Genomic DNA, 26,656 nt, shown 5'->3' on the forward strand with positions numbered 1-26,656 from the left:
TGTGGCAACATATGTCACAGAAAGGAGATACGTGGTAACATATGTCACAGAAAAAAGATATGTGACAACATTTCATTGTTACCAATGTGGTGTCTGTGGCAACATATATAACCTTTGTTGTAAAAAAAACTATAGAATTATCTGCATGTACCACAACAGAAAGAATATATATGACAATAGATGTCAACACTATGAATTGTCAAAAAAAATTTAAAAAGTAAAATAAAAATGTCTAAAACATTAGTCCCTTCATTTTTCCTCTCTCCTCTCCTCTATAAAAGGTTGTTTCATTTCATATTTCAAATTTAATTTATTTTATACTAATTTTTGTTATCTTTTCTCTCTTTTCTTTCTCTCATTCCATTATTTCTTTACAATTCAAATTGTTGCTATTTTTTCTACAACATCAGTGGTAATACGTTGCGATTTTCTTCTACAACAAAGCGTTGTTGCCCTCATCATTTCTAGTTTATCGTTGATATCTTCTAAAATAAATTTAATAGTTATTGGTATTAAATCAGGACTTTTTTTTAATTGGTTTTTATCACTTATTTGTTTGTAGGATGGTTGGGTTATTATTCTTTTTGAAATATTATTTGATAAAAAAAATACATTTTAAGATGTACATGGTGCCTCATATGACATGTCTGCTACAATTTTCCAACAGAACGTGCATATGTTGTCACATATATCACTTCAAGGTTGACTTAATCGATAAATTGAGCGATTTAGAAATGGAAAAATGTCAAATTGGATTAAATTTTAGTACTTTGGACCATAATTAAACAATAAAAATATGTTTGATCACTTGGAACAACAATTATATTGGCGTTATATAACCATCATATGAAGTTACTTGGTCATTGTATGATGGACTAGTGATATGATAGTCTTTGTAAAAATAATTTGATAAAATTGATTAAAGTTGTTGTATTAGAACATTTTTTTTTTGCTTAGACATGTTGTATGACTATATATTAGTGTTACATGTTGAATTAGGTGACAATTAATTGAATTAACCCCAAAAAGAACATTTTATGATATACATATGTTGCCACATATGACATGTCTGTTGCAATTTTTCCAACAGGACGTGTATATGTTGCCACATATGTCACTTCAATAATGGGTTAATCGATAAATTGAATGATTTAGGAATGGAAAAATGTCAAATTGGACCAAATTTTAGTATTTTGGACCATAACTAAGCAATAAAAATATGCTATAACACTTGGAACAACGGTTTACAAGGGTGTTATAACTATCATATGAAGTTACTTGCTCATTGTATGATGAACTAGTGATATGATAATCTTTGTAAAAATAATTGATAGAATTGAGGAAGGTTGTTATATTAGACTATAATTTTGTACTTAGACATGTTGTAAGACAATATATTAGTGTTACATGTTGAATTAGGTGACAATTTAATTGTATTAACCCCTCAAAAACCATTTTATGATATACATATGTTGTCACATATGATATTTCTATTGCAATTTTCTCAACAGAATGTGCATATGTTATTACATGTGTTATTTCAATGATGTCTTAATCAATAAATTGAGCAATTTAGAATGGAAAAATATCAAATTAGACCAAATTTTAGTACTTTGAACCAAAATTATGCAATAAAAATATGTTATAGCACTTGAAACAACGATTTATAAGGGTGTTATATAACTATCATATGTAGTTACTTGGTCATCGTATGATGAATTAGTGGTATGATAGTCTTTGTAAAAATAATTGATAGAATTGATGAAGGTTATTGTATTAGACCATAATTTTGTACTTAGACATATTGTAAGATTATAAGTTAGTATTATATGTTGCAATTTAATTGAATTAGCCCCCAAAAGATCATTTTATGATATACATATGTTGCCACATATGACATTTCTGTTGCAATTTTCCCAACAGAACGTGCATATGTTGTCACATATGTCACTTCAAGGATGACTTAATCGATAAATTAAGCGATTTAGGAATGGAAAAATGTCAAATTGGACACATTTTAGTACTTTGAACCATAATTAAGCAATAAAAATATGATATAACACTTGAAACAATGATTTACAATGGTATTATATAACTATCATGTCAGTTGTGGCATGTAAGTCATATGTTGCTACACGTCTAGCTTATATGTTGCAGCTTGTATAAGTTATATGTTGCAACATATGTCTATTTTGTTGCTATTGAAATAACCTTTTTGTTGCTACATATAGCTATAATTTGTTCCAATAGTCAATTGTTGCAACATATAGCAATCTAGTGGAAATGCGAATGCAAACTATTGAAAAATTGTAGGTGCCCAGATGATGATGAATGATTTCATTAATTTTACATATCAAAACAATGTGTGTGACCCTAATCATTTATGAAGTAATTCCAATTGATAGCAAACGAAATTTGGTCAACTGATTAAATTAGTTAAATTTGATTCAAGAAAAAGAAAAGAAGAAAGCTCAAGGACTAGCAATCAAGACCAATAATGTACAAAAAGAAGAATAAAAAGATAAAGAGAACGGAAAGAAAGACAAGCAAGCAAGCAAAATACGAAAAAGAAGAAGAAGAAGAATACGACGAGAGGTGGGGGGAAATATTTTATTTCCTCTTTTGGTACAACTTGCTGGTGGCTTCCCCAATTTTAATTACCATCAAAATTGGTTAAATTAGGTTTTAGTCAATTTATCCTTTTACCCTTCATTTAATTCAATGGACCAAACTGTCAACTTATAAACTTGAGGGCAACTCCACAATCCTTAATCATTAATCACATAATTGTCACCTACACCCAATAATTAAGACTTATGTCACCGCCTATTTATTTTGAAACCTTACTTTTACTTTTTTTTTAAAAGTTCCATTGGTTAATTTCTAGAATTTGAAAATAAATCTTTTCAAAGATAAATAATAGTTTTAAAATAATTTTGACATTATTTTGCTATTTTATTTGACGAATATTTTAAAACACTTTCTTACATATTGTTTTAACTTTTAAGTGTAGTACATTCGTATAAATCAATCATATATTATCTATTTGAAAATTAATTGAGCACATATTTTAAATTACCAATTTAAGGTCATTTACTTTTTAATTATTACAATTAGTCTATTTTTGCAAATAAATATTCTATTTGTTGAAATAAAAAGGCTTAGCTAATTAATTGATGAAGCAATTTATTTTTTAAAAGATGATTTAAAAATGCTCTCTATAAAAAATTTACATGAATTTTACGAACGATAACACTTAATCATGTCAACGACCGGCCATCACCAAAAGATGGCTAATTATGTAATAATCATCGACACATTCACTATCTTACAAACACATAATTTAATAAATATCAAATCTATGACATACTTGCATGGAGAATCGTCATTTCTATGACGCATAGTACTGTTGACTCCAAAAAATTTTAATCATTCTCATTTGGTTTTTCTTCTAATTCTTTTAGCAATAACCTTAGAAGGTTCTCTATCTTCTACAAATTTCATATTTATGTGTGAAGTAATTGTATCACCATCGAAAGAGGAATTCCTCACCTATAAAAGAATAATGTTAGTTTCATTTATGAGCATGTTTTCTATCCATCGAAAATAATCATTGTAGACGATAAAATTTGAGTTGAGAAAATAATAGTCAGGAACGAAAAAGTATCGCAACAATCATATTTATAGATTTCAAAGTGCGGGTGTCACAATCTCTATGATTCCTCTGAATTTGTCTTTTCAAATATAGATTCAAGGTACTTGAGTTTAATCTTGAATTTGTCTTGAACTTGATCTTGGGTTCAAGGGCTTTAGAGCTTGTTTATCAATCTTTGTTGGACTTGAACTTTATCTTGACTTTTATTTGAATTCAAGGGCTTCTTGAATCCGGTGGTCTCTTGATCTTGATCGTTCTTGAACTTGAATGCTTAAATTTGTAGTTTATAGAGAAATCTATGACGTTTGATCCACGAACTTTCTCTAACTTCTTGTATAGAATTTTTGGTCCTTTTTCTAAATTATGAAGACCTCTATCTATAGTTTTAGAAAAGAGGAGTTATGATAGGAACAAGTTTTCTTCATGTCCATTAGATTTAAGTGATATGTGTTTTGTGGAGCGGGTTTGTCATTTTGACACATGTCATGATCCTATTGACTTCTTTATTTGACTTGGCATGACACATCATTTACCACGTGACACCAAAATGACCTTTTAGATGAGATTACATTGGGCTTAGCAAACTGGGTCATCTATTGTAGCTCAAATCAATTAATTTGGACTTTAATTAAATTTATATTTATTTGACTTAAATAATTAATTCAATTATATTAATCCATAATGTGTTCTACCTTTTTATGATGTCTAGCTAAAATCTCAATTTTTGGGATAGACTTATATATTCATAAATTTAATAATCCTAATTATTTTATGATTTATATTTAATAAATTTTAAATAATTACAATTGTGTTTATCATTTTATTGAAATAATAAAATAAAATTCAGCTAAATATCCAAACATTTTGGAGTGGTCAACTTAATTTTCTTACCTTAGAATGGGCACAACTCCAAAACTTACGATCAAAATTTCTTGGAGTCCTCGATGTTTTTATTTTACACTCTTTACGTTTACAAACATCTGATTCAATCAAATATACAAACATCAAAAATTAAAATATAAAGTATGAAAAAATAGAAGATGAATGAGAAAATGTGGAATGAATAACTCATATTTATTGTTGAAGAAAGAGACATATGTTGAAGAAAGAGACATATATTCATGTGAGTGGGCTTAACGAAAAGAATTATAGTTCGGCCATTTGTGGGCGAACTACCTTTAAGATTTGTATAATAATGGTTTGGATGAATTTGGAGATAACAGAGACTATGACGTTAAAATTAAAGATGGTAACTGTAGTTTGACCATAAAAGAGCAAACTGTTCATTTTGATGTGTATTTTTAGAGAGGGTCTCTTTTAATGTTTAAGATTCAAAAAGTGTTCTCGTTTAAATGTCGAACTCTCAAACCACCCGTTGACGATATTTCATATTATTGAAATCTTTTTAAATTCATCCATAATGCACATAAATTAATATGTAGTGTAATTATTTTTCAGGCACAACAATTATAATTTATATCATCAGTTGTTTTACATTTTAAGCAGTACGTAGTCCTGTTCTTTGTCCCTTGTCTTTGTCTTCTCATTATTTTCTTTTTACTCCTACCAACAGTCGAAGTAATTATAGCTTGAACAAAAAATAATATCATTTCTTTTGCCTTCTTGTTACGATAAAATGTAACATTATTGTAGTCAGAGTTAGTAGGTTTCCTCTTCTCATTGAAGGAGTCAGGAATCTAAAAAATGTTATAAAAAATTAAATATCATACACTCATAATAGTTAATATTTAATCACATAATTTTTCGATAAAGAATATGCATCAGACCAGGACCACAAGGGGCGTATGCAAGAGGAGGTTACAGCGCTATCCCTACGAAATCATATATAGTAGTGTTGTATTTTAAAAAAATCTTTAAATATAAATATATTAACTACACTCAAAGTATCATATAATTATACGATGGTGATTGAGTGCCTTGTTAAGTGAGGTTAGAAATTTGAATCTCATGTCTATCTTATTTTATTTTTCTTTCTAAAATTGTGTACTCATATCTAAGTGATTATTTGTAGCCTTTATATAGATGGCTTTAATCTTCAAAATTTTCCAAGTTTGTCACATTACAATTCCTATATTTTTTTTAACACTGTAAATTTTTTTATATAATTAAACTAAATGTGTATACTAAAACTAGTAGTAATAAATATGACATACAATGAATTGATTCAGATCTCAATACCTTTAATACATAATACATATTATACCATTTGAATAGATATAAGAATTAATTTTGAACCTATAATTTTACCGATTTTAGTAATAAGAACTTAAATTTCAAATCAATCAAATTTATATCTTACATTCACATATTCATAATAATGCACTCATCGTCTCAAAATTTTGGATAAATTAAAACCACCCTTCAGCTATGATAGGTCCAATTATGTATACCAAAGACAAGTTTGACTGGATCCAATAACTTTTACTTAATTTAACTTCATTTTTATATTAAAAAAATCATGAAAATCTAATAAGTAAAAGGAGCTATAAGTTTGATAATAAATTCAAAATTCATGAATTTCAAATTTTGATTCTATCATCTAATAAATAAAACTAATAAATTTAAAATTCATAAACTTCAAATTCTGATTAGACAGAGGATTAGAAAGGAACATCCACATGATGCTATGTAGTATGTGTCCTTTCCAAAAAAAAAAAACAAATCCTTTTTCTTTTTGGTGGCAAGAAAATTAAAATTGGGAGTAGATGAAAAGGTACATTTCTAACTGATAAAGAAGAAAAGACTCATCCAAACATATAGTACTATTATCTTGAGCCATGAAAAAACCCTCTCTTGAAATAGAAGAAAGTCATTAAAGTTAGGTATCTCCCAATAGTATTAGTGAAAATATGAAAGTTATAATAATAATAAGTGAAAGAAAATGATGATGAGAGAAGATGAAGGAATTGTTATATCATCATCAAATAACAAAAGATGTGAAGACTGTGGAAATCAAGCTAAAAAAGATTGTTTGTATTTTAGATGCAGAACTTGTTGTAAAACTAGAGGGTATCAATGTCAAACTCATGTTAAAAGCACTTGGATACCCATCTCTACCAGGCGTTCAAGACATCATCATCCCATCTCAACTCTTCAACAACCAAACCCTAAAAGACACAGACAAAATCACGCGCTATTACAAACAGGTACTTGTAATTGTAATTGAATACAATCATATATATATATATATATATATGTCTTCGTGAATATTACTACCTTCAAACCCTAGCTAGATAGTACAATTTGTTGATATACCAGGGAATTCAAATTATGTTATTTATATATGATTAAAATTATTTTTAAGCGTGTTTACTTCTTCATATATTTTAAACCATTTAATAAAAAATCTTGGATTTGTCATTGTAGGCTAGACATATATACTAATCTTAATTATTTTTTGACTCATCTTATATGATCAACATTAGATCGATGGAGGAGTAGTCACACTACTTGCACCCTCAACATAGCAAAAAGACCTAAAAGAAGTGCTACATTAATTTTTACTAGCTATGTAATTAACTTCTATATACACATTTGGGGAGTTCAAGAATTTTGTGCACTGTTAAAATTATTTTAAAAATATTAATATGTAATTGTTTATAGAAAATGATATTAGTAACTACACATGATAATTAGTTCACTAAAAAGTGTGTCCTTCTTGATCCTCTTTTTTAATGAAGAAATGGAAAATACATGTTATAGTAAATATAAAGTGGAATTAGAACCCAATTTTCAAATGATCAAATTCAAACTTGAAAAGATCCTGAAGAAAGAGGGACAAAAGGGTTGATGAAAAACTAAGATACACTATGTGCTACGATAAAGTTGAAAATTTGAGTTTTTGAAGTTTGATCATGCATTTTGTGGAAAAAAAAAATTTAGGCTTTATGATTGGAAGTGAAATGAGCTAGTTTTTGGAATTTTTATAAGTATATCAAATTTCTTGACTAAACAGATATTTAAAGATAAACTTTCAAAATCTGATTCAAAAGTTCAAACACTAGTTTAATAGTGTAGAAATTGATCATTACTCTATTTTTTTCATCAATTTTCAATGTATATTTACTTTTGAAACACTACTTACAAGCTTTAGGTGGTGAAGATGAAAAAGAAGAACTTCCATCAGAAGTGAGTTTACCAGCGATTTTTCGTTGTGTTAGAGTGAGTTCAGTAGACAATATGGTTGATCAATATGCCTATCAGACATCAGTGAACATAGCAGGACATGTTTTTAAAGGGATATTATATGATCAAGGCAACAATATGCCTAACCAAACTTCCTCAAGAGGCTTTCACCACCAACAACAACTTACAAATTTCACACCACCAATATCTACTACTTACCCTACTTTCATGCCTGGTATGCAATTATTCCAATACCCAAAATCATCCTAAAACAAAGGATATTTGCTTGTCTCTGTTGTTCGGATTCTTTAAAAATGTTGTCTGATATGTTGGGTTCGGATTCTTCAAAAATGTTGTCTGATATGTTGGGCTCTATAAAAGTAGTTTCATTTTGAAGGATTGAGCAACATGTATATTGCTATCTAGATCTTATCTCTCTCTAGCTATATATTTTTATGTGCATTCCAAGTGTATAGAATAAAGTGTTCATATTAAAGACGTTTACTGTCTATTTTTGATTTAACACACTTTTTATTGTAGTGTTCCAATAGATATTGGATCTTTCTCTTAAATATAGTGCTACTATTCGATTAGATTTGTGTTTTTTCGTGTAGAATATATAAAGATTCTCTAAATTTGATATAAAATATAATTTTCTTTCTCTGATTAAAGGTTATCCAGAGAAGACTAAGATACAAATATCGTAGTAAGCTTCAATCCAGCATCAGTTAAATTAAACCAAGTTTGAGCTGAGAAAAGGGCTATTTACCCCAAAGTAAAATAATACACATTGGGAAAAATAAACATAATGATAGTGTGTATATGTATATATATTGAGAAGAGAAAGGGGAATAGTTGTATTTTTTTGGAATTCCAATGAAGAATTATTTGTCTTTGGTATGAAATTTTATTAATTACTATGATATGCTTCTACAAGTTTGTCTTTTTCATGAATTTCTCTCTTGTGACCACATTGTGTTTATAGGGAATTAATTAATTATGTCTAATTTATTCAACTCCAAAGTCACTTTTCTCCTCATTATCCGTTTCTTTGCCGGCTAATTGTTGTCAAAATCTAAATTATATATAATGAAATTTTTCTTTAAACACCACCAATGATATTATACCCAAAGTTAGCTAGAATTTTTATTTTCGATGTCGCATTCGTTGCAATACAATATGATATATGATTGTAAACTTGTAGTTGTGAATGTGAGTTTCAGATTTAATCAATCAATGTTGGATACTTTGACCAAAATAGACAGAGAAATTCAAAGCAAATATCTAAAACAAAAGGCTATTGAAGAAAATGAAATAGCTTATATATAAAACTACTATATATGTCCGTCCTTTTTCTTTATCTTCTTCTCGTTTTCTCCTCGAAATTAAATACCTTAGAAGTTTTTAACATAATATCTCATAATTTAATGTGTAGCTCTATATTTTAATTTGTACATTTGAATCATTTTTTCAGTGATTTTTGCACTCATATCTTAAAATTCATATTATGAAAGATTCAACTTCTAGATCCACACTCATACATCTAAGTCTAAACAACTTAGATTTTACCTTCTATAATAGATCAATTATTTTGTGTAGGTAATTACTAATACGTAATATTCGATGTAAAAAATCAAAAAAAATTGAGTAATTTAATGATATAAAATCTTTTTACGATAGTTGTTTATTACGTTAAACCCAATGCTATGTTCCATTTGAAATATTACACTATGATTTAGTAACAATAGATATACTCTTCTAGCAATAATACTAAACAACTTAGATTTTACCTGCTATAATAGATCAATTATTTTATATATATAGGTAATTACTAATACATAATATTCGATGTAAAAAGTCAAAAAATTTTGAGTTACTTGATGATATAAAATCTTTTTATATAGTTGTATATTATGTTAAACCCAATGCTATGTGTCCATTTAAAATATTACACTAAGATTTAGTAACAATAGATATACTCTTCTAGCGATAATATTCATTGTCGTAACAATAGTTAATGATAATAAAGTTAATATTGTTATTGTATCTAGTCACTAAAATTTCTAGCGATATTTGTATAAGGTGCTTGTTATAAATATTTATATTTATAATTATCGCTAAATATAGTATATTAATAATAATATTACTGTCACTAATTTTTATTTTTTATTTTTTTTTTGGTTAGAGGATAACTCTTAGGACAATATTTTAATTGTATTAGTTTGTGCTACTGAAAAAGTTAACGTGTTACATTGAGTTTTATTAAATTGGGAATTCATAGACAAACAAAGAAATTATGCAATAAAATGTAGGCAGTACCCATGAGTACTTATCACTATACTTGTCCCCTTCTTGTATGTATAAAGTTCAACATAATTCTGATCAATTTCTCTAAATTTACACACTTTTATATTTAAAAAAATGTGTAGAGAGTTCACAGAAGAAAAAAAGGATTAAAGAAGATGGTTATTTTGTACATGTGTTAAAAGTATTTTTATTTTCTCATTGTTAAATAATTGAGTAGGTATAGTAGCATTGTCCTTTTTCAACTTTTAATGCATGTGACTATCTTATAAGTTAGGGTTCATTAAGTTGTTACTTTCTTAAGCACATCCATGATGTAGGTCCTTTTATCTTGCATCTCATGACATTTATTGAGTTAATACCTCAAATGGTCACTCAACTTTGCACTATTCTCTCAGAAAGTCACTCAACTTTCAATTTTCCCTCAAAAGTCACTCAACTATGCACTCTTCTCTCAGAAAGTTACTCAACTTTCAATTTTCCCTCAAAAGTCACTCAACTATCCACTCTTTCCTCAGAAAGTCACTCAACTATCCACTCTTTCCTCAGAAAGTCACTCAATCTATTAAATTATTTTTAATTAAAATTTATTGATATTAATTATTTATATAACAAACCAAAAATTTTAAAAAATAAATTAAATCATTTAGTGATCCACCCACCTAACCCGACCCATTAAAAAATATGATATGACCCATTTTATTTTATCTTTAATCCTAAATTAATCTAATCCTAATTCAAGGTTAAAGAGAGGGATTAATTTAGGATTAAAGATAAAATAAAATGGGTCATATCATATTTTTTAATGGGTCGGGTTAGGTGGGTGGATCACTAAATGATTTAATTTATTTTTTAAAATTTTTGGTTTGTTATATAAATAATTAATATCAATAAATTTTAATTAAAAATAATTTAATAGATTGAGTGACTTTCTGAGGAAAGAGTGGATAGTTGAGTGACTTTCGGAGGAAAAAGTGGATAGTTGAGTGACTTTTGAGGGAAAATTGAAAGTTGAGTGACTTTCTGAGAGAAGAGTGCATAGTTGAGTGACTTTTGAGGGAAAATTGAAAGTTAAGTGACTTTCTGAGAGAATAGTGCAAAGTTGAGTGACCATCTGAGGTATTAACTCGACATTTATTAGATCATTTTGTTTACCCTATGCATATTGAGTATGAATTTCCCTATTTTTAGTGGTTATAATGAGTTAAATAAACATAACAACTCCTAATTCATAAAATTACATTTTTTTAATGATTATGGTGTATTGAATCAGTATTTGTGCACCTCAACTAATTTCAACTCTCACCAGTAACAAACTACAGTTGGTACCAAATAACTCCATTCGCCTTAACTAATTCCAACTCTCACAAGTAACAGACAATACTTGCTGTCAAATAACTCCATCCACCAAGGGTGAGACAGATGAAAATTAAGAATCTCCAAGTGTTTTTTACCTCCATGGAGTTTTGAACCAGAAACCTCATTGTTGTCAATTATTTCTTTAGCAGCTGAAATATAACTTATGAGATATTATGATACAAAAAATAAATTTATGTCACATTAAAAGATAATTACTAACATTATGAATAACTCTTTATAATAATATAAATTTAAACCTTAGCTTATAAGCAATTGACTAGTGGGTATTGATGGATATACATGTAAAAGGAATATAATCTATGATTATTATAATGATGAATATAGAAAATAATTGTTCCTCAAATGAATAGTAATTAAATGGAAAAGATTATTGTGTGGGCATCTATTGATTTTGTAGATGATATAATAATATTGCACAACTAGAAGCCGAAAAGCAAATAGGATTGCACATGTGACATGTTCATAATAACCTTTTATGCTAAAGACACATTCACACTAACCAAATCAAAAAGATACATACCCCCAATCAATTGGAATATATCCTTACCTTACTACTCCTAGACAAGGCAAAGAATCTTTTAATAGCACGATTTATTCTTTAAAAAGATTGATTTTTAATTTTTTGTTCTTAAAAATCGAACGCAAAAGTCGTAAGAAATAAATATTTTAAGGTCATAGAATATACTTATAAAATATTATAATATAAAGAGATAAACTTATACTTTACAAAAAAATTATTTTCCTTATTTTGAATTATAAATGACCCAACAAAATAAGGTAACTTTATATTATATTTTTAAATATAAAGACACGAATTTTAGACCAAACTTAATTCAAAAAACTATCTCATAAAGTTGGTGTTACTCAACTCTATATAAGGAGTTGAGTCCATCATTTTCTCATCTCACCAATATGGGATAATTTAACTCTTAGTCTTACGCCTCAGACATTTCGTTCATGAATAATTAAATATGGAGGTCAACATCAATAAATCATAAATTGGGATGGGTTTAACTTTGACTAGCTTTTAGGACTGGACCTAATGACCACTTATTTAATTACATGGTATTAAAGTACGATCCATCTCATCGAATGTTAAATAGTCAAATTAAATTGTCCACGCTTGAGTGTCCAATCCTAGACGTGAGAAGGGATGTTGAAGAATGAAAAAAACTCACATTAGTGGTTACTGAGATGAGTGATCTCCATATATGGACTTGGGCAATCCTCCCCTCGTGAGCTAACTTTTGAGGTTAAATTATTAGGCCCAAAATTCATTTTTTTTTGCACTATACAATAAACCCAATATTATGTGTATTTAATTTGTAATTATATATAATGATATTGTAACCAAAAAAATTACCCTAGCCATCAATAAATTTTTAACTTTTTTTAGTTTCTCACCTTAGTTCGATACCTTGACTAAATATGGATTCGCATTAGAAAGTCCAACAGTGAGCCGAAGGTAAAATACTTCCTAAAAGATTCGACTTCGTACCTAAAGAGATTCAAAGAAAAAAAAACTCTGACTATATTAATGGGTCGATTTAATTTTAACTTTAAAAAATCAACTCAAGATCATAGCAACCCGACATAAATATTGGATATGATACTTAAAAAACTCGGAGTTGGCTCCCCTCCAGGCTCCAGTATGTCTATTGTCCATTAACTTCAATGTGTTGCTAATCAAATGACACGTCTTGCTTTTAAATCATAAGATCACAATTTATTTAATTAATACACACCCTTAAACCATGGTTAAGGGGACAAAATTTAACCAATATGGTAAGATATAAACATCCAAAAATAGTTTGCAGCTAATCAACCAAATACTATTACTTTCGTCCTGTCTCAAAATATTTTTCTATGTTTACTTCTCAAAAATTAATATTACTACTTTTTTGGGCTAAATTAATTTAAATTAAAATTATATATTAAAAAATTAATGAATGTAAATTTGAATTTTTATCATCCCAATATAATAAAAAAAAATCTATCTTAAAATTTTACTCTTCATTCAATACCAAAATATAACAAGTGATTACCCATGAATATAGTTAAACAAAAACATCACGAAAATATAATTTTTTCTAAAAAAAAATGAGAGAGAACTAGCTGCAGAGAAAAGAAATTGATCAGACCAAGATTTTTGTCTACATATTATGTTGAGACAGTGAAGGAATTTTGGATATTTATATTTTACCATATTGTCAAATCTTGTACCTAAACCATGGTTTAAGAGCGTGTGATAATTAAATAAATTGTGACCTAAAAATGTAAGAGCAAACAAGTATCGTTTGATTAACAATATACTGGAGTTACTGGATACACGAGGGGAGCCAATTCCAAAAAACTCAAAGCAACTTGGTTCATGTACATCCTTACATGGTTATAGCCATTTGTCATGAACGATGGGTTACTAATTCCACTTATTGTGGACGATGGCTTTTAAATGACTTTCCTATTTAGTTCTTTTAAAAAAAAAAAAAGATTTTTAAGGATTGAGCCGCAAACTTTTTAAGAAGGGGAACCAATCTGGCTTTATGCCTAACATATAAAGATGTTTCTTTGAATTTATTAATTTTCTATGGACATTACAACTTTAATAAATTTGTATAAAAGAACTCTTTTTTTTAAAAAAAAAAAAAAAAGAATAGTATAAGTATCTGGAGATGATTAATAAGTGATCTTTGGACTTGTTGAGGAGACATTGCATTTGGCTACCTAACAAGAGAGCTTTTAGACTTTGCACTCTAACTTTAGCCATAAAAATGACAATTTAGGCTTACGCTGCTCTAAAATTGAATAACGGTCACTCAACTATAACAAATTATCTGTTAAAGTCATTAATATTTATTTTGTAGTAATAATAGAATTGTTTATTTTTAAATTGGTAGGATTTTTCAAAATTTGTGTAGTTAATTTGTTAACGTAGCTCAAAGATATTGTAAAATTAGGTCTAATGCTTAGCAATCGGTGTGAACCTTGCTCTGATACCATGTGAAATTACGCCTTTTGCTTAACTCGCATCTCAAAAGCTAGCTCAAAAAGAAGGATTGTTCAAGTCTTATAAGGAGTCCACCCATCTCATTAACCACCAATGTGAGGCTTTTGTCATTTTTTAACAAATATGTAATTTGAAATGACCAAATAATAATCAATACGCATTGCAGCATTCTTCATGAGATGACGAAATGGTCAACATCTTTTAAGAAATGCTAGCTTTTCTTGCAACTTTTTAACTCGTAAATATTTCAAGGCTCAAGCATCTACAAAATTGCATTAACTTTACCCTAATAGATCTCTCCACACAACTTCCTTGATGCTATGATAACCAAGAAAAATAAAATAATTTTTATCCAGTAAAGTTGCAAAATGTAAATTAAAAAGAAAGCCAAAAAGTGTTGACCATTTGTCTAGAATATACAGACAAAACACTATATGGTAGTTTGTATTGTTCTATACATTGCAGCTGAAGGTTAAGAGATCAAAATAAATATGCCACAACTCCATGAAACCTTCAGATTTTACTCATTTACATCCTTTCCTGCAGTCCTTTTGGGGTGTCTTATTTTACAGTTTGTCAAGTAACAAGGGAAAATGATTTATATCATTATAAGGTTACAAAGTGAACTAATTAAAGAATGACACTGAAATGGTGAGTTGACAATGAAATCCTGCAGTAAAGGAAAGACGGAGGGAAGTAAGAAATTTCATTTTGTTTAAGCAAACTGTAGATGGAAGGAAGTACGAGGATGAGCAATTACCTTTCTCTTCACCACACTCATGGCTTGAAAAACAATGTTTAAGTAAACGCAAAAATCCTATCCACAATTTTTGTCCGACATATGGGACACTCGAAGCAGGCTAGGGAACATGACTTGCACACTGCAAAATTCATGCCATTAAAAAAGCCTATATAGTGAGAGATAAGAGATTACGAGCCTTGGATGAAAAAGGAGTCTTACAGCAAAAATGGCGGCATGGAAGAAGCATTGCAGTAGTGGGTGATTCAAAACACACTTTACATACATGTGAATTCGCATCACCATTCCTCAAGTGCCTATGTTCCTTTTCCTTCATCTCTTGCATTCGAGCCTGCAGGAATAGGAAGTAGATCATGGAACTTTTGAATTTTTGAAGTAACCAAGACACATAAAGAAACATTCAAGAAGTCAGTCATTTGACTAGTTAAAATTTGTGTTTTTCCTGATCAAACTAACTTCCAAGTGCCAATTTCTATTTTCTCCACCACTACAAATAAAAATCTACAACTCAATGAAACATCAAGAGGGATGGAGTAGCATAAAAAGTCAGAGAGATAGTCATACAGGACAGTAAAAATAAGTTAACGTTGCTGCTCCTACTTGTGATTCTATGAAAAATTTCAGAATTAGTACCCTGTGATGCCAGGATATCGGTAACTAAACAAATAAAAGGAGAAAATTTAGTTATAAAATGAACGAACTGATACGTTTGAACACAAACAAGTGAGGAAGTATCTGTGCAGACAAGTGAAAAGAAATTGATATTAAAATTACCTTCAAGCGAGCAACAAGTGGTTCTTCCTTGGGACCCTCAGCAATGTCAGTTGTATGATTCACGGATAGGCTATCAGCGAGGTTTGGCTCCTTTTGGTTGATATCATTGATTTTTACATCATCATTCAGCCTGTCTTCTACATTCTGCCTTTCAGCTGCCAGCTTTGAATCTTGCCTAGAACCAGCCTCTTTCTTCAGCTGAGCAACAAGCACCCACATATTTGCTAAATCGTTTTCCAAGGCTGCCTCCCTTTTCTTTCCCTCTTCAACCTTTTTCCTGTACTCATCTTCCACAACTTCCTTCTCAGACAAGACAGCCTCCAGAGCTGCCTCCCGCTGTTTTCTGGCCTGCAACTCCATCTTTAAATCTTCAGGATCAAGGTCCCAAGTGTCGAAGTCATCATGAATCGCTCCAGGAATTTCACTTCCTCTGCCAGAGATCCGACCTCGACGCCCTGTTCGTAGGTTTTCACCATGCTTTCGGTTTCCAACATTACCTGTTAGTGCAATGGAACTTCGAGAGTTCAACATGTCTCGAGCAGCCAACAACTCTTTCTCTAGTTTTCCATTTTGTAATGAGAGCTTTGTGACTTCACCAGCTAAGTTTTTAAGCTCAACAGCAGCAGCAGATGCTAATTCTTTAGCATACAAAGCTTCCTCAGACAATTTCTGGTTCTGTACATGTAACCCACTATTTTCCTCTACGATCTGGACATGTTCTAGCCTTAGTTTACCATTCTCAATATCCTGCACAAATTATAAAACAATATATAAGATCTGTGATACAAACTCATCCAGAGAAAATGCAATGTTAATAATGTGACTGTGAGGTGAAGACAGAAAAAATATGCATAACATCATATGAAGAAGTTAGTAAGATTCAATCTGATAATTGGGATGGATCCAACTAACAGAATCAAAGAATTCTAACTAGAAGTACACGGAACAGAGAAATTGCAGATAGTTAGTCACAACAAAGATTTGAAACAAACTTTGCACCAGAAAAGCATAAAGCATTTGATGAGGAAAGAAAGAAGAGAACAGGTACACCTGATAGATGGACTTATCAGATCATTCAAATTCCTCGGACGGACATATCTTAAAATATCTTTTGTCTTGACGTATCATCATGTTTTATATTCTAATCTTAAGGACCTCCAAAGCATGAATAAACAAGTTCTCCACTAGTTACATTGGTGGATTTACATAAAGTGAGTTCGAATAAGATTCTTATGACCTTTAGGGGTTGTTTACTTTTATACGGGTATTATATGTAGGATTTGTTTCTGAAGTGAATAATGATAAAGGGGTTGTTATACAATGCATAATAATGTTACACCAGAGAACAATAATACAAGGAATATTGTTAGTGTTCACTAATACAAGGAATATTGTTAGAGTGTTCACTTGAATTCATTTAGGTGCAAGGAGGTTTGTACATGTGACATATCTAGACTCTGGAAGAATCACAGGTTCACATGATCCCCTCCTCTTGTGTAACTTATCTTTAATTAAAATATTGATACGACTCCAAAGAGAGACCATCTATAGAGAAATTATATTAAGAAAAGAAGTATGTTCATCACATCGAAGACCCATGCAACATAGACTGTCAGGAGTTTGGTTTAAGGCCTTGGAATAGACACTATCTGTATCAAAAGTTTGTTCCAAGGGCACCAGTCCACTCAAGTCCATAGGTAAAGATGCAGCCCAAGTCTATAGCTAGAAAAATGATATAAAAATCACCTGGGACTGAATTTTCTTTCTAAGTTCATCAACATATTCAGCAGATACACGTTGTTCCACTGATGGGTATGACTTTTCAGCCTTGACTGAAAGCAGCTGCTGCTCAAGATGATATATCTTTTCCTGCAGTTCCTTGTTCTCTGAACACTGCAAACAATGAAAAGATAACAGCCACATTATTCTTGGGAAAAAGTAACTACTAGCTTGAAATTCAATATAAGATGAACAAAATAGCAGTGACAAATATTTGATTTGCAGTGAAGATAAATAACACTGCTATCTGACCTTGTTTTGCAGCTCCTCCTGAAGAATCCTATTGTCTGCTGATTTTATCTGCATCAGAGGATCAACTTGTAAACAGCTCGGATAGAGATAGCTACTCAGATTGTGACAACAATGAAAAATTTCTTAGATTTGTCTTCTTTGTGTTTTCTTTAAAGGAAAAAGGCGTCAATAAACTCTTATCTGCTACTGACCTCAAGCTCAAAGCCCGTTTGACTATACTGTGTCATCAATTTCATCAGAGTCTGCTAAAAGACAGAAATATGAGACACACAAATTTGAAAGAAAAAAGAAAAACAATGAGGCCGAAAAGGATAACACGAGGTCACCTGCTGCATTTCAACTAATGATGCTTTTGAAACTGACGCTTCACCGTTTTCAACAATGCGCTGTTCCAGCATCCTCATTTGATTTCTCTTTTCTTGGATTTCACGCTCTAAATTCTCAATCTGTCATAGGGGTTAGCATAAGAGTCTTGATCCCAAGCACAAATACACAATTACATAAACAATATAAACAAATAAGTAACTTCATTATACTGCTGCATACATAAGGAAGAACAGAACATTTATAAAGAACACATCTCTACTCTTCCTGTGATTATGGCGTGAAAAGCCTGGGGACTTAAAATATTGGAGATGCTTTATCATTTTGGTAATGACACTAGAGAATAAGTTTGAAACTTAACAGAAACACATAACCTAGAATTTTGTGATATGAATCAAATGATAAATTTATATCCAACAGTAGAATAGTAGAAAGACTGCCTTTTGGAAGAAAATCTAAAAGAGACCGTAATTAGCTGCAGAAGGTTATAGCAGTCAAACAAATCATTGTCCCATTCAACTTAACCATCAAATTGTGTTGAGGATTAAAAAAAATAACAGCAGATATATACTTGATTTCTTGAACTCTCAGGATCATTTACAGATTGCTCCATCAACCGCTTCAATGTACTGCTGCTGAATGCAATCTCTCCGCTAAGCATCTTAACTTGCTCAGCCAGGAGGTCCATTTCATCAGACATTGAGATACCTTCCTGTATTCAAACAAACAGGCAAAATAATCATGCTGCCCCACATACAATTTGCTCAACGCATCAGACGAAGGACTAGAAAGATGTTCCAGCTATACTGACTTTAGATATAAGCAAATAAGCATTTCCCCAAACCCAAAGAATCATCTAGTCATTTGAAAGTTAAAAGTGGATTATAACACTATTAGATCATAGTGAAGGAATCAGTAGAAAAGGAGATCGTGAACGAATTGGGAGAGATGGGTCGGGGAATATCAACTAATAAATCAAAGCTAGTTGAGGTCGGCTATATAACTCGTTTAATAAATTCTCATTTATAGGGGCCTAGGGGATTGTCAGTTTGATTGGGTAAATTGTCTAGTTGGTTTGGTATGTACTATGTAGATGATATGTGTTTGTAAATTTCTTTCAAAAATATGTCTTATTATGTATACAATTATTATTAAAGTAAAAGAAATAACAAACAAATTTTGGTAAGAAAAAGGGTGACAGCTGATAATCAATCATGCTTAAGGTGGTGAGTGAGATGGCATAAGCTGTGGTGAATGCTAAGTCCAAGATAGAAAGGATAAAATAGTATTTTCATGTCGCATCCATGAGATTGTGATCCAAGAAGTCGAACGCCTAACATGTGTAAGGAGCTGTATCCCCGCGTAAAGCTAAACCAAATTCCTGAAAAGGGAGGCATGGTTTATAAACCGTCCTTATCCCATTCTTTATCCAAAAACCAATTTCCATTAGTCGAACATGATTGGCACATAAGAAACTATCATATCGTTACAGAACCACACAACTTCTCAATCCTGATACAAATTGTTGAGTAATCAAATTTCATATCTGGATCGATGTTTGTCTAATTTGAAACTTCTGTAAGATATGTAAATAGCTAATTCAAATTCTGGACAATGAAAATGACCTTGGCTGGCATTTATTGGTGAAATATATGATTGAGGCACATATAAGCCCTGAAGCCAGGTGCATCAAAGGTTAAGCATTTCACCTTGCTTAGGCGGTGCTTCAGTACATGCACCAATATGCTAAGGCGTGCTCTTTCAGAAGTGGTGGCACTAAAGGCAAGTATAAATGGTATCTAAACATTTTAATTATTAACGGAAACTAAATGGATGTTTACAGAAATGATTATGAAAATTATTTAAGAAATTTGGTGATAGAAAGTAAGAAAAAAGTTGAAATAAACTTAAATTTGCATCATGCTTAATCTAACCAAATTTGAAAATGAGTTCTGAACTTGATTGACGTAGTTTTGCTCATACATTTCTATTCATTTGACCTTACAATGCTATTTGAGAATAGAGTTGCTTTCCAAATACTTTTTTGATTTTTTTTTTTCATTTACACCGCAGAAATGTGTGCCTTATTTGTGCTTTGTGCTTAAAGCTTCAGTAGACCTCAGCACTGTCTTAGAAGTTGCAAATTTTCAGTAAAATAAATTCACCTTAATGAATAAGATCAACTGCAGTGTTGACTTGCAAATATTTCGAGTCCATGAAAAGGATCAAGATTCACATGCACCCAGTTGGCAAATTGAATTATGAACAACTAAATAAGCAGCTTCCACTTAAAAGTGAATAAATTGTGAAACAAAGAGAAAGCAGAGATAACATACTATGGTACTTCCAGCCTGTGATATATCATCATTCCACTTGCTAGAGGATCTTTGGTGTTTTAAATCAGAACTATCTGGCGAAGGGTCTTTCTGATTCTCGCTATCTGCGAGCACAGAACTGTCCATTTTCTGAAGGGATGGTCAAAAATAGAAGATTTCAATAAACAAGAGTTCTATCCTAGATCAAATAAAGGCAAAGAATGTATGTCCAAATAATAACTGGAAGGAAAAGAAACGATGAGAGGAATAGTTTATATTCCATTCCAATAATAATGAGTATAGCCAGTTGAATGGAGGATACAACAATGATTAGATAAACCATCTTTGACAGTGCATAACTAATTGCAGAATCTTAAAGCAATCATCTAGGTTAAAATCTAGAAACTATGCACAGAGACTCAGCAAAGAAAGATTGGAATTGAAAAAAACAACACATGATAATATGACAAAGAGAAGCATACATCATCTTCAGAAGCAGACAGACTCCTTTGTTGAGCAGCAACATCACCCAAATAACCAGGAGTTGAATTCTTTGAAGAAACAAGGATCAGTTTAGTTAGCCTCTGTATCCGACTAAGTAGAGCTGCCTTCTCTTCCTCTTCCTCTTCCAATCTTGATTGCATTTTCACTTGTCCCTCTTCCAACTGTAAAATGAACAAGAATAAGTAATTCAGTACAGAATCCATTCAGGTTAAAAGAAGAACACTCCAAAGAAGCTAATAGGGTACAGATTAAACATGCAATTAATTTGACGCGATCTCATCTACCTTTAGTTTAACACATCATTTAACTTTAAATCATACCTGCTGTCTCAAGTTCAAAACTTCTTCATGATTGACACCCATAAGCATCCCCCTTCTTAGCTGATCAAGTTCTTGTTTCAGACATGATATTTCCCTCTGATATTTCTTAATCAGAGACTTCTCATCAATTATCTGAAACAATTATATATAGAACTGTCAGCCTTCTCTATAGCAATTCTACAGAACAGAAGTGATGCTAAAAGGGCAAACCTGGTTGCGTGATGCATAAATTTCAACACGTTTAGCCCTACTTGCAAACTTTAACGTATTATGTGTTTCTTCCATATTGCTTGAAGCAGGAGTAACAGTACATATGAGCTGCAGATGACAAAAAAAAGGGACAAATTAGCCATCATAGCTATGAAACATTTAATGTCACAGCAAGCACCGTTAATATCAGATGGAAAAAGTGTGCCTCATTTTTTATTTAAGAGAAAAAGAATGTGGAGCTAAGAGGCTAAAGATGCACAATTCCATATCATTAAGGCTGAAAAAATAAAAGATACGCAGAATAGATAGAACTCCTTGTATGCACTCATCATACTTACAGAAACATGTCCATGTCCACTGAGGGATGATTGGAGTAAGCGAGTAAGTTTAGAATCTCGATAAGGAACATGGCATGCCTTCCCCTCACTCAGTTTTCCAATGACCTAATACATGAGAGCATAATCAATGCATCAGCTTTACAATCAGAATATTATAATCTTTAGCACAGCCTGAAAAGTAGAATGTCGATCATTATGCCAAGCAAGGATGAGAAACTAAATTATGACAACAATTCCATTATACAATTATAGTAGGGAACCATGACAGAAATGCTCAATGAGGGATGCTTAGAGTACATACAGTTCCTAGAGTCAGCAGACTTTTGTTTATGTATGATCCTTCCTTTCTCCGTAATCCCGTTGTTTCAGTTTTAGAGCTCTCAGACCCTGCTAAATCAATCAGGTTCTAAGGGGCAAAAAGAGAAAAAGAGTGAGATGCTAATGTAAGCATTAACATTTGAATACTGAACAAACTGTGCAAGTAGTCATACGAGCTGTGAGAAGATCACTCCATCATACTCATCACCATGGGCACTACTTTCAATCATCTGCAAAATGTGCAAGGAAGTGGACATAATAAGATAGGACTACAAAAACCAAGCACAATGTAAAAGTTGAAAATTTTAAGCAGGGAGGAAGAACTATAACGTAACCAAACTCAAGATTATGACCACAGACTCTGATATAATTAGAGAAATAGATAGTATACAATATATTAATAACCAGGAGAATGGACTGTCCATAACAAACCAAAAGATCGGTAATTCAATCCCCTTATGTACTTTAGAACTTGCTTCCATAGACTTCTGATGAAATATATCCAATCACCAATCAGAGTTCCCAAGGATGATTATCAAGTTAGCACCCCATTAAATTAACAGCCACTTAATAATCAGATTCACATATTTCTCAACAGTAACTTAGCAGTATTTCAGGTTGAACAAATCAATTGTATAACAACTAACCATCTTGTGCTACTTACCAAAGAAAATATCGTGTGACTACGGCTACTGAACAAATTGAAATTATTTGAACCAACATGACGGTGCTCTGCAATACAAAAGATAAAAATCAATATAAATTGTCTGTAACATGCCCTTGGCCGTCACCAATGGGTTTGGAGAGAAAGAATTGGAACATAAAGAATAATTACCTTCCCCGGCAGCAATGAAAGAAAGAGCATGGCCGGGTGACAAAACAACTTCCTCCTTTATACCCTCAACATAAGTACCCTGAATATAAAAGTCATGTATGAAATATCAAGGACTATACTAATACTAGAATCAACTATAAAAAGCAGCATAAACATCAGTAACAAGGAAAAAATAGAGAAGAAAAATCAGGATCTGTTGCTTAGGTGGTGAAAAAAACAATATGCACAAACACCTAAACCTAATATCTAGGTAGAAAAGCTAGAGGAAACCTTAGGAACTGTAGCATAGGTGATGAAAAGAACAATATGGAGGCAAAGTATGTTAGCTTCAGTTTGTTTCTTGATTCACTTTCAGGGTTACTAGAGACTCAAGATACTTATGAGGTGTACAACAGTACAAGCTAAATTAATTCACAAGCTAGTGACGACCAGTTCAGAGATATCATTATTTTTGTGCATTTGTATTTTATTTTCTTGAATGATTGTCTACAGGTAGAGCGATACATCCAGATCCCTCATATGAAACAATATTCTCATCTTCTGATAAAATATATAGAAAGAAACATCAAGATGACCAGAATCATAACTTCAAGAAAAACTGGCTTTTTAGAGACAAATAGAAAAAGCATTGTCAAGTGCCCCTAAAAAGCAAATCTTATTAGCACAAAAACCTGTGCATCTTCCCTGACACGCAAATTCTGGCCAGTAGGATCCAGCAAGTCATTGATAACCTGACATCATAAATACGGAGAGTACAATATTAAATTGTGGTAAAAATTGGTATGGAGAAGTTAGAAATGTCTAGAGGTGGCAAGTTCGTTAAGACAGATGCTAAATATACACTAAGCACTATTTCACTTTATAATGGAGAAGTTTATGATGCAGCTATGAAGCATATGAGCTCAAAATCTAAACGCATGTAGCATCGCAAGAAACTTATCTATGCAGGAACAACCATGCAAAAGCATAATGGTTATTACTCTTTCTAATCAATCTCACTACATTGTATGTGAAAATATTTGTTGATGTGCACCATACTAACCTCGTTGTAGATTTCAATATACGACACTCGAAGTAAGAATTCGCGTCCAGGAGTCTGAAAATTGTGAGAGTAGATTACACTTTCCGTGGAATAATCAATTAGTACTTGAAAAAAGCATGGTTCCTCCATCCTCATGGAAGGGTATTGAGGAAATTGAACAATGCCATATTGCTCTAAGGTGTCATGCTAGACCAAAAAAAAAAAGAGCAGCACCGAATTTTCAGAATGAGGTAAACTTCCGAACTAACTTACATCTTGAATGATGCTAAAAACATCTTTTATCGCCAAAGGAATTATGCCCGGAGTATTGTGATCTCCCTGTTGAAAGCAAGATCCCAAAAATTAACATTCAGCTAACAATAACTTGTGCACTTGGGCGGAGTGGGACGGGGAGGAGAAGAACTTCAATTGAGGAAAATGAAGCAAGAAATAATAATTCAACCATCGTGATTCAACAAAACATGCAACAAATATAAAGATTATGCAGTATTACAGGGCAGCAGCTTTGTCAATAGTTAACAACCAAAAGTTCCAAGACAGTTCATTGCACTGTAACTGAGTCGGAGAACTTTCTTTCAATTCAAGGAAAAAAAGATATAACACAAAAGGAAATTAACTTACATGCATAGTGTGTGTTTTTCCACTACTTGTAACTCCATATGCAAATACTGTGCCTGCATAATCAGTAGGTTTCATGTCAAAATACAAAAAAAAAATAACAGATTAATGCAATTAAATCAGACAGCACTGTGTGTCACACATAAATAATAACAGTTCAGTCCCAAGAAAAAATACCATGTATTCCGTCCATTGCAGCCTTAACCACAGGTTGAGCAGCTACTTCATAAACATCCTGAGTATTTGTTTGAGGTCCAAACACTCTATCTACCCAGCATCAAAGCAAACATTACCAAAATAACTATATGAACTTTAAAGAAAATCTAATTCCAAATCAATTACTTTCCAACCCATCCATAAATTAAACATTATTCCCAAAATCTAGGAGAATTTCCACAGCTAGTAGAATCAGAATTAAGATAAACCCAAATGAGCCAAGAATTGTACCAAATGCATAAGCTGTAGCTGGATTATACTCGTTCCGCACAGTTTTACCACCATCTGCATACCACGCAATTTCATCGCCCTTATGATATTCTCGTTCACTGTCACCATAATCAGACCAATTCAAATACTAACTACATTGTCCCCTAAACTTCAGCTGTACATACATCTAAAATTAGTTAAACCAGATCCAGAACTCACCTCATTGGCCGAAACCTAACCGTCACAGAAATGCTATCTCCGGATCTAGACTCATCAGCTGGTTCATCAATTAACTCCTCTTCGGATGGATAACTCACCGGCGTACGATTTTCATAACCTTGTGAGTACACCGAATCGGAACGACTATGACTCGGAGTCATGGATCTGGAATTGTAGCTATTCCCAGAGCCATAAAACGACGTCGTTGATGAAGAATATGATCGTGGCAACATCCGACCGTTCATGATTGAAGATGAAGATGAAGAAGATGAAGAGTAAGGAGTTGAAGGTTTACGGTAATGAAATGGTGAACTGCTTCTCCCTTTCGATGATGATGATGATGCCATTAACAATCCAGCTCAAGCTGAAGTTCAAGCTAAAGCAAATGCACATTTTGCAGTAAACATCAATATGGATGAAGAATTCAAAAAAAAAATGGTAGTGAGAGAGAAGCTTCAATGGTTTAGTTGACTCAACTTCACTGTGTGTCTGTGTGTAAATAGTGAAACTTCATTACTTCTTCTTTAAGAGAAAGAAGAAGAAGTAGAGAGAAGCAAGAGAAGGTGGAGGAGTGAGAAATGAGGAACAAACAATGGTGAAGGTGAGGTGAGTTTGAATTATTTTTGATGATGATACAGTGGAATTTCAAATTTAAAATAATGGAAGGGTAAGTTTGTCTATTTACTCTATAAGGGTTTGGGGATTTAATTTTTTTTAAGGTGCTTAATTTTTATAATTATATTTTATCTGTTTAAATTTATGTGATACTTTTCATTTTTCGAAAGTCAAATAATTTAAGTTTGATAGAAAATTTTGATAATAGAATCTTTAATTTTTATGACATGACATTTATATATTTATAAATTGCGTAAAAAATATTATAGTTACAATAATTAATAATTCAAAATGTGTAAAAGATCTATAAAAAAATTATGGCTGAAGAAAAACTTATTTGAATTTCAAAATCTGAAAAGTGTCACATAAATTAGATGGGATGTGAGAGTATTTTTTTTTCCAGTTTATCTGGGTTTTTTTCTTCCATATTTAGTGAAATTTTTGAGTTTTTTTTTTGTTTACGTTTTAAGATTAGATATTTGAATTTTTTTTCATATTTTCCTTTTTGTTTAACA

General features: G+C 31.4%; 2 protein-coding genes across 4 annotated transcripts; one reads left to right on the plus strand and one right to left on the minus strand.

Moving 5' to 3' along the window:
- The first annotated feature begins 6,388 nt into the window (after positions 1-6,388).
- On the plus strand, positions 6,389-8,290 carry LOC107002076 (protein SHI RELATED SEQUENCE 3-like). The gene is made up of 2 exons (XM_027912032.1): positions 6,389-6,822; positions 7,770-8,290. Exons 1-2 carry the CDS (start codon positions 6,558-6,560, stop codon positions 8,069-8,071), a joined length of 567 nt encoding a protein of 188 aa, XP_027767833.1. The 5' UTR covers positions 6,389-6,557; the 3' UTR covers positions 8,072-8,290.
- A 6,577-nt stretch (positions 8,291-14,867) lies between these two features.
- LOC107002275 (kinesin-like protein KIN-7D, mitochondrial) lies at positions 14,868-26,153 on the minus strand. 3 transcript variants are annotated; one of them, XM_027912262.1, is made up of 25 exons: positions 25,527-26,153; positions 25,329-25,426; positions 25,059-25,148; positions 24,885-24,937; positions 24,516-24,581; positions 24,264-24,317; positions 23,893-23,952; positions 23,222-23,300; positions 23,051-23,118; positions 22,560-22,616; positions 22,370-22,474; positions 22,069-22,173; positions 21,731-21,838; positions 21,521-21,652; positions 21,179-21,361; positions 20,718-20,846; positions 18,953-19,093; positions 18,384-18,503; positions 18,249-18,302; positions 18,058-18,105; positions 17,773-17,919; positions 16,027-16,773; positions 15,454-15,583; positions 15,253-15,373; positions 14,868-15,162 (listed from the first exon to the last, which is right to left on the minus strand). In XM_027912262.1, exons 1-24 carry the CDS (start codon positions 25,871-25,873, stop codon positions 15,291-15,293), a joined length of 3,204 nt encoding a protein of 1,067 aa, XP_027768063.1. In that variant the 5' UTR covers positions 25,874-26,153; the 3' UTR covers positions 14,868-15,162; positions 15,253-15,290. The 3 variants fall into 3 exon arrangements, with proteins under 3 accessions (XP_027768063.1, XP_015055713.1, XP_027768064.1); XM_015200227.2 differs by having other exon boundaries at positions 18,249-18,299; positions 25,527-26,152; XM_027912263.1 differs by lacking the exon at positions 25,527-26,153 and having other exon boundaries at positions 25,059-25,144.
- Positions 26,154-26,656: the final 503 nt, after the last annotated feature.

The sequence above is a fragment of the Solanum pennellii genome, chromosome 10 (genome assembly GCF_001406875.1).
Source record: "Solanum pennellii chromosome 10, SPENNV200".
NCBI classification, from domain to species: Eukaryota; Viridiplantae; Streptophyta; class Magnoliopsida; order Solanales; family Solanaceae; genus Solanum; species Solanum pennellii.